This window comes from Rutidosis leptorrhynchoides, chromosome 8 (genome assembly GCF_046630445.1).
Source record: "Rutidosis leptorrhynchoides isolate AG116_Rl617_1_P2 chromosome 8, CSIRO_AGI_Rlap_v1, whole genome shotgun sequence".
In the NCBI taxonomy this organism is placed as follows: Eukaryota; Viridiplantae; Streptophyta; class Magnoliopsida; order Asterales; family Asteraceae; genus Rutidosis; species Rutidosis leptorrhynchoides.
The window spans coordinates 134270504-134280037 of record NC_092340.1 but is presented as its reverse complement, the minus strand read 5'-3'; the positions used below and the strand labels follow the sequence as shown (position 1 = coordinate 134280037).

At 37.6% G+C, this 9534-nt stretch overlaps 1 protein-coding gene across 1 annotated transcript; it reads right to left on the bottom strand.

Annotated features, from left to right (window-relative positions):
- Positions 1-3697: 3697 nt before the first annotated feature.
- LOC139863827 (uncharacterized) lies at positions 3698-5119 on the bottom strand. Its single transcript, XM_071852428.1, has 3 exons — positions 5028-5119; positions 4250-4364; positions 3698-4093 (listed from the first exon to the last, which is right to left on the bottom strand). The coding sequence occupies exons 1-3, from the start codon at positions 5117-5119 to the stop codon at positions 3698-3700; spliced, it is 603 nt and encodes a 200-aa protein (XP_071708529.1).
- Between the last annotated feature and the right edge of the window lie 4415 nt (positions 5120-9534).

The window sequence follows — 9534 nt, the reverse complement described above, 5'->3', positions numbered from 1 at the left end:
TAGATGTAAAGGTGAACAATGTGGAAATGGAAGATACTTTTTTCAACCAGCATGATGTAAAGCATGAAAAGCACAATAGTGAGCATTCTATTAGATCTAAAAATGAAAAATCCAATGCCAATAAATGGGTCTAGTAGCTCTCTTCATTCCAAAAGAAATACAGGTTAGATGATGTAGCCAAAGCATGTGTAGCAGCTGGGTTCAATGAATGTAAGCTCAAATACATTTTGGTTCAACTTATCGATCAAAGTGGAGTGCTAACAAATCCTCAATGAAGCTTCTATCGATGGACATACGGGGGTGCAAGAAAACAGAGAAAAAAAAATGTGGATTAATGAACTATCATATTCTCATTATGTTAACATTTTAGGAGTTTAAAAATCGAAAATGCATCGGTTTGAATTATTTCGCATAAATTCGATGTGGGGAATTTCACTTTTGATTATGCTTGTAGTCTGCTGAGAGGAATGTCAGGGGGTATCATCTTGGTGTGGACCCAAATAATTTCGTTAAAGAGGAGATTTGATGTGACGAAAATTTTGTAATCTTGAAAGGAAAGTGGGTAAATTTGGATGCTCCTTTTTTCATGGTTATAACACCCCGCCAAATTCCCATCTGACGGTGTGTTACCCATAGGGTCCCATAGTAACAGTTATGCCCTCTAAATGAGACGTTTTCCAAAAGTATTCCCATTTACTGATAAAAAGTTTGACTTAAAACATAAGTCTCCACCAGTAACAAAATACCAAAAGTACTGTAGCAAATAAGTAACAACGTTTAATAAAATAAACAGTTTAAAATGTGAAACTTAATAGTAGAGTCTTTAAATAAACATGAAGAACTCCAAATATATGCCATGCACCTCTAGTATAGCTGACGCTAGTCGTCTATGGACCTGAGATAAAACATGCAAAACGGGTCAACAAATAATGTTAAGTTAATCTACAGGTTTAAGTAATCCGTAGTGATTAAGACCACGAGATTTAGTACAAAACATTTGTAAAAGTATATACAATCTAATGAGCACTTGAATATAAAGCTTTAACACAATGAATAGTCTAAGACTACGCAATTTCCCTTTACCCTATCGAAGCATATACTTGATCATGTGTATATGTGTAGGAAGTAATAAGCACCACAGTAGTAGCGGTGAGGCTGTCAAACCTAACAGATTCGTCTCTATGATTCGAGCTTACGTAAGTAATTAAGATATTCAAGTTAAAGGCTTTTTGATCACACTAATATGTATATCAGTTTAGTACTCGTGTCTAAATTGTAAAATAGTTTAAGAAAACATCATGTATCTCATCCCAAAAGAAAAGTTTATATGGGACTGTAGACTCACCTTGAGTGTTCAATAAGTAGTACAATAACCACAAGTAACGAAGACACTTACAACCGTACAAAGAAACCTAGATACATATATAGGTTATCACATAAGTCTATTCCAAATAGTAGTTGATTCATAGTATTGGTTATCCTATTGCTTAGACCGACTCGATTACGTAGTAAAAGTCAACACATCGTCAACAAAACTTATGCAAGTAAACAAAAGTCAAACTTGGTCAGTTATGGTCAAACTAAGTCAAACACATCAATAGGTCATGTTACAATGGTCATGGAGTCAAACCAAAGTCAATATATAAGTTTCAGACCTCGGTTTATCATTACAGTGTTTCTAGCATAAAGGTCCTACGGTTTCATGTCAATGATGCTCAAACAATTGCACATAAGTCATGCATACAACCTGGAAATATGGAACTTAGTACATGTTTAGATCATTCAATTACCTTTTCAAAAATGTAAGCCATCATGTCATATCAGTCATAGAATTGTATATATACCTCAATTTACAGACAACAGTTTCTGCTCGCGCATCAGTTTTATAACATTTATCATTTATTATTGAATAATTAAAAAGATATAACACCAGTGGCAGATGATCACAAACATCTCAAAGTTTAAGTGGTAAAAAGATCTAAGATTTTGGTTTAGCAAAATGTACAATGTTGCACCGAAAGTCTAATGTTCTGATTTGGACAGATTCTAGACATAAAGTTTTATTACACATATAGCACATAATGCATAAGGTTTTACACGTTTACATACAAATGTAATTTGCTTCTTAATATCCAAATAATATCATATCAGAAGTTCAAGTCTCAAAACAACTCATATTTCATGTTAGGCCATTTTAGGTGCACACGAGACAGATTTGATCCCATTCAGGTGGTCATTTTCGAATGTATATATCTCAACATTTAGAGACATTTAGGATGCAATATCTACATGAAAATTCAATTACTAATCACATGATTTCCAAATTCCTTAAGAATATATTACAGAAATTAAAGCATTTAATCATACAAGTCTGTTTAAAGTTACAAACGACAAACGTTGTCACAAATAATCAATTGAGAATAAAAAAAGTTTTAAGAATCCAATTTACGTGATATCTTAATATAAATTGTGTAAATTTTCAATTTATGGTAATAAATACATGTTCCATCATAACAAAAATTTTCCATTTCATATTAATGCAATAAAAAGTCAAAAATTCAACTAGTCATAACGTGAGCAAGACATAATGGAAATTCATGATTCTTGAGTGTAAAAGTAAAAGTTTTTCGAGAGCTTTTCTAATATGTAATAATATTTAAAAATTTCTAAGTCCAAGTTTCTGTTAGGTCAAGTTTCAAATTCAGGATTAATCATAAACATGTCAATCGAGCATTCTAACGAATACAATCAAGCATAAACACATAGACTTAAGCAATAGACACTAATAACATATGTACTCATCAAAAATATGATATTAATAATTAGGGTTACATGGTTTATACCTCAAATAGTCAAATTGCATATACCAATGTGTAGAGGAAGATGGAAGCAACAACTTTGATCAAAGAAACAAGTGTTAATTTTTAGTAATTGATGGTGTTAGGTTGGTGACGATGATTGACGAAGAAGAGAAGGAGAGGAGGAAGAAAAAGTCGACTGCTAGGTTATGAGAGTAGAATGATACAATTTGCTAATTTTAATTAAATTAGGTTTGGTCTTAAAGACACCACTAAACACATGCATGGGCCAAAACAATCCAACAAAGGGATGTGGGATGGGGGTCGGCCAAATGGCCCTATTAGGGGGTTAATGAGCTAGTTTTGCTTGTTAGCTCATAGCGTGTGGCTCATTTCTAGTTGTCGTTAACCGAAACCGATTTCTCGGAATGTTAATCGGACGTTTAAACAAAGCCACAAGGTTTTATTTTTAAAATAAATAATAAATTAATTATATTTTACTAAGTTAATAATTATTAAATTAATTATGAATATTTACTCCGTGTGTTTTGCTAATCCGAAAAACAACTTTTGCAGTGATCAAAACCGTATCATTTTATTCGTATTTCAATATCTGAAAAAAGTTAATCCATTAATATATATCCATATTAGTTATAGTAACCCTCCCATTATTAAGTATGCATTTATTATGCTAAACACATAAAATTTAAGTAGTCACCGTTTTGATTAACTAACATAAAGTTAAATAGAAGTAACGAAAAAAGTAGGATAGTTACATTACCTATCCGTTAGTGCACGTTAAATAGAAGTATGCATTTATTATGCTAAACACATAAAATTACGTCCCGGTAGTGCACGTCCGATGTAGTCGTTTCGTCGGGAAACAGTTGCGGATACTTCTACCTTATATGATCTTCACGTTCCCACGTGAAATCTGGTCCTCTACGGGTGTTCCACCGAACGTTAACGATAGGTATGATGCTCTGCTTTAAACGCTTGACCTCATGGTCCATAATCTCAACAGGTTCTTCCACAAAATGAAGTTTACTATCGATGTAAATCTCCTCCAAAGGAATTTTCAAGTTCTCGTCAGCTAGGCATTTCTTCAGGTTTGACACATGAAATTTGTCGTGAATTTCGTTGAGCTCTTGTAGTAGCTTTAATCGGTAAGTTATGGGTACAACCCTTTCAGTAATCTCAAATGGCCCAACATATATTGGACTCAGTTTACCTCGCTTTCCGAAACGTACTAAACCCTTCCAGGGTGATACCTTTAGCATGACTTTGTCGCCAATCTGAAATTCTAGAAGTTGTCATCTGACGTCAGCATAGCTCTTTTGAAGACTTTGAGCTGTTTTCAACCTCTCTTGAATCTGAACGATTTTCTTTGTAGTCTTATGTTTGATTTCAGGACCTATCAATTGACTATCCCCCAATTTACTCTAGCATACAGGAGATCTACACTTCCTTCCGTACAATTTTTCAAAAAGTGCAGCTTTTATACTTGTATGATTGCTGTTGTTATATGAGAACTCTGTCAGTGGTAGATGTTTATCCCATCCGTTTCTAAAATCAATCACACATGCTCTCAACATGTATTCTAAAGTCTGGATGGTCCGTTCACTTTGATCATATGTCTGTGGATGATACGTTATACTCACGTCGAGATGAGTTCCCATTGCCTATTGTAATGTCTGAAAAAATCTAGAAGTAAACCGGCTGTCACGGTCGAAAATAATGGATACATGCACACCGTGTCTAGAAATCACTTCCTTCAAATAAATCTGTGCCAGCTTTCCATCTTGTCTGTTTCTCTGATTGGAAGAAAATTAGGAGATTTAGTGAGACGGTCTACAACAACCTAGATAGTATCATAACCTCCCACAGTTTTAGGTAGCTTAGTGATGAAATCCATGGCAATGTATTCCCACTTCCATTGGGGAACTTCCGGTTGTGTCAGCAGCCCTGATGGTCTTTGGTGTTCAGCCTTGACTTTAGTACATATCAGGCACTTACCAACGTAAGTAGCAATGTCGGCCTTCAGATTAGGCCACCAATACAGTGCCTTAAGGTCTTGGCACATCTTGTCAGAACCAGGATGAATCGAATATCTTGATTTGTGCGCCTCGTCTAGCAAAAGGTCTCTTAATTCACCAAATTTAGGTACCCAGATTCTATTAGCAAAATAACAAGTTCCGTCTTCTCTTATGACAAATTGTTTAATCTAACCCCTTGATGGATTCAGTGACAATCTTCTCGGGTTTCATGGCCTCAAGTTGCGCATCGTATATCTGAGAATTAAGATTCGTACGTACAGTCATATTCAGTTCTCTAACTGTAACAACCCAAACCAACCACCACTAAACCTCGTTAAATTTTAGCTAAAAAATTTTTTTTGCTGGCAGACTGTTTGCGCGCCGCGCGCCCCGGCTTGCGCGCCGCGCAAAAGCTGGCTGTTGCCGATTGCCTTTAATGCGAAAAAGATGAGCGACTTCCCGACACATTTAGCCAAAACGCTTTTAACCGTACATTAATATATGTAAAACTAGCACATAACTAAGGTTTGAGCGAGTTTTACAAAGTGGGGCCCACACGTGCCCAAAATGCCATTAAGTGTAAAAAAAAATACAAGTTTAAAACAAATGAGAGTTTCGACCACAAAAGTTTAATTGCCAAACGACACAACGAGCATGGTGTTTGGGGTGAAACTACCCAAGTCTCGGTCAAACTCCAAGCCAAAACCAAAAGCGCTCCCTAATCATCAAAGCGGGAAACTCAATCCAAGGTAATGCCCTTACCCTTATCCACAACCGAACCTATAAAAAGGTAAACAACGAGAGGGTAAGCAAAGCTTAGTGAGCACAATAATTATACATATACATATATAATCTACCTACTTGCATCACTTACACAACATCATACGCGGGATCAACAATTCGACAATCATGCAACAATAATATGCATATACCAATAACCGCAATTCCACAAGTAGCTAATAATACAATAGCATACGATTCATAATTAAATACTTTCAATACATAATTCACGCAACCTTGGTTAACCAATTCGAACAAGGGAAACGGTACTTACGAGACCGTTGGAGTTCATAACATCCGTTAGTGCTACTTAACCAACGCGTAGTCACTAATCCCCCGGGTGATGTCTTAAACAACGCGACTCACTCACCCTTAACAATGTGGCGTCTTAAACAACGCGACGATTCCACATGCCATTCAACACGATGAGTGGTGTCTTAATCAACGCGACATCCACTCCTATACATTGTGGTGTCTTAAACAACGCGACATCCACTTCTTTACAATGTGGTGTCTTAAACAACGCGACAATGCCACATGACGGTCCAACAATGAGTAGTGTCTTAAACAACGCGACAATACTACTCGTTTCATAGAACATGGTGTCTTAAACAACGCGACAATACGATATTCATACAACACAAATAAATACATTATATACATACACGCATAATTATTCCACTCACCTTAGCACCAAGATGATGATTATGCACTTCCGAACTTCAAAGCAACGTACCTAATACATAGGTACACATTCAATTACGCAACTAGTGGAATTAACCACAATACTTACACTTAAGCATTTAAGGACCCAATATGCATTAAATAGCTCGACTATACCGAAACCGCCCATAAATGGCCAAGACTCAACTTTAATCACTAAAACTAGCGAATTATAGTCTACTAACTTCAACTAGAATAAACTTAGGGTATTTCATACCCGTTTCATCCCTTTCGGTCAACCTTGACTCATTTGACCCATTTTCAAGTCTTTCATCATTCATAAGAGTGCTAATGACTAGCAACTCAATTCAACACTTACAAAACCTCAAACACATGAATGAACTCTAGGTTAACACCCTTTGGGTCATCTTTCACCAATTTAACCCAACTAGGTCAACATTACTCATCTTGACCCATTTTAACACTTAACCCTAAAATCGGGTCATCTTTCGCCAAAAACCCTAACATTAACCAAGTTAGGTCCTAAAACAACTTTTAACGCTAGGTTTGTGCATTAATCACAAGCATTACTATCCTAGGTCCATTTTGACCCATTTGACCAATTTAAAGTCAATACACCCATTTGGGTCATTCACACCCAATTAACACCCATTTACTTATATAAATGTGTGCTAGTAATTAACTAACCTATTAGGGTTCATAAACATCAATTAGTACTATGAAACCCTAGGTTAGTTACCATTTAGTCTTCATGACACAATTTACCCAAGAACACCCCAAAATCACTAATAAATGGGTTTGATGTTCATCCTTTACTCCAAACCCTAACCCTTAAACAATTTACAACAAGGAATTAGGTTTAGAACTTACCGCCACAATCACCACGTAGCTAGTGACTAGATGAACAACTTTAGAACTCGCAATTCGACCCGAAATCGCCTCCTTCTTCCTTGATTCAAGCTTTCTCTCACTAAGTATCTCTCTCTCTCTAAAGTTTAGGTGGAAGGAGATAAGGTTGGTGGTAATGAAGCTATAACACTCCACAAACTGATCTTATGGCCTTTAGTTCGGATTCCATGTGATTTTACCAAAATGCCCATGCCATAAATTAAATAAAAAGAGGTGAGCTGTCAGCTCGATTTCGCGCGGCGCGCGAGTGGGTCGCGCGGCGCGCACCCGCCCAGATCAGCTTCTTTCCTCGTTTTAAATTATGTAACGAAACCCCACCATCCGAATCACTTATAATTACATGTTCACAATAAAATACACGGGTCTTACAACTCTCCCCCACTTAGAATCGATCACGTCCTCGTGATCCACGTCACTTAACCACCCGGAACCACACTCTATGGTATTCAACAACGTTACGATCCGATTTCCATCACAATACGTATTAACCCACCGATTGACCCAAAAAACTAAATACTCATTTGCATGCGTTTCGAAACGTGCAATACACACAATCTCCGAAGTCTATAACGATAATTCAGAATATGCGAGAACGCCACGTACCCTTTCCACTCTTCTATGCAATCCTCCCCTAAGAGTCAACACTAAAATTGATTCGTCACTCGCGATTTATTAAAATCCCTTTCTTCAGGAAAAACTCAACCGACCTCGTACCGAGATACCAATGCCAAAAACAACCGAACTCAACCGTCACGTACCCTTAGCGTACTCTTACCTAGTACAATGCTAAAAACAACCAAAATCTCAACCCAAGGTCAATGACCCAAACGGATGAAGACCGGACAAAAGAAAATCCTTACGGATAACACTTATTACTCAACATTCTTAGTAGCGCGCAACCACGACTAGTACACATCTATCGTAAAATCGTAAGCAAGCGACCAAAAACCGTTAATGTCGAAAACTACTATTACTTACCACCACGTGCACAAAACGGCTAAGTGTACAATTTACACGGACAATTAACATCATAAACCTACGAGTAACGGTTCTTCCCGAAAACCGCTCACCACCAATCACAATCAAGAGTGGTTAACGAAGAGCTAATCCTTCCGGATATCACTCATCACCTATTACTAGTCAGACGCGGTCAACCTAGAGATAACCCCAAATAAACATCTACATGTAACCACCTCGTAGTACACAATAATGGCCATTGTGTAACTATCACTCAAAGTATACGATAATGAGGTATCGTGCCCTTTCTTAAAGTCCCATCATGCTATTCCCAAAAGTAACCAAACGGCTAACACAATCGAGCCAAGAACCACCCATATTGCGCATAGGCACAACAATAATCCCCTAGAAGAGAATCCGGTATGCACATCCCTTAACCGAGGGACCTTACCTTACTCGTCGAATACGTCAATTATCTCCCAATGAGATTTACCACATTACCACCTTGGTGATAATTTAAACCCAAAACCATAAGCACAATTTATTCCAAATTGTACTTTTACCACCGTCGATCAATGTAGGTTTCAACACTAGCTTTGTATCCATAAAAGCGTCACCCAAAGTAACAATACAATAGAACACCTTCGTGCGAGGGTACAACTCCCCCACTTAGGACTCCGTTCCGTAACCACATCGTTGAATAATAGCATCCCGTGGGAGTTCCACTTATCCACATACACAATCGGTGTCCTCATTGGTCATAGTCCTTGAATTCTCGCGAATTCGTCCTCAACAATAATCCCGACGATAAACACATACCCACTTTCACAGAAAGAGTGACCACTAACCTAACAACTTAATTCGCCAGAACGCATTATCGAAATTCCTATAAGAGAGACGAGGTTCACCCGTCTTGCATCTCTTAATACGCACGTCACCAAAACCTTGCTCCAACCCTGAGCATACGAAGGAATTTAACCTAACCTTAAACACTTTAAACGAAGAGTTTACCACGATTTATACAACCTTGCACTTGCAATAATCCCGTTGCTATAGCTCATCGAATTTCCTCACGAAAACGAGCAAGCTCTAACATCCAAAACCAAAGCCCGTCCCCATGGTTTGGTAGAAAACATTTCCCAAACAGTAAGGAATGCTCGGTTGCACCAAGTCTTACGCCCTGCAGTCAACAATCCCAACTCCAACGTAGGGTAACTCCATTAGGAATGCTACCCGTAACAATACCACGTATTTACACTAATGCGTTCGCCCCTAGGTCGCACCCTCGTGAGTCGACGACTCGAGCGCCAACCTAGTGTACCATCATAGAAATTCCTAACCCCGCACCCATAAGGATACTAATGGGATAT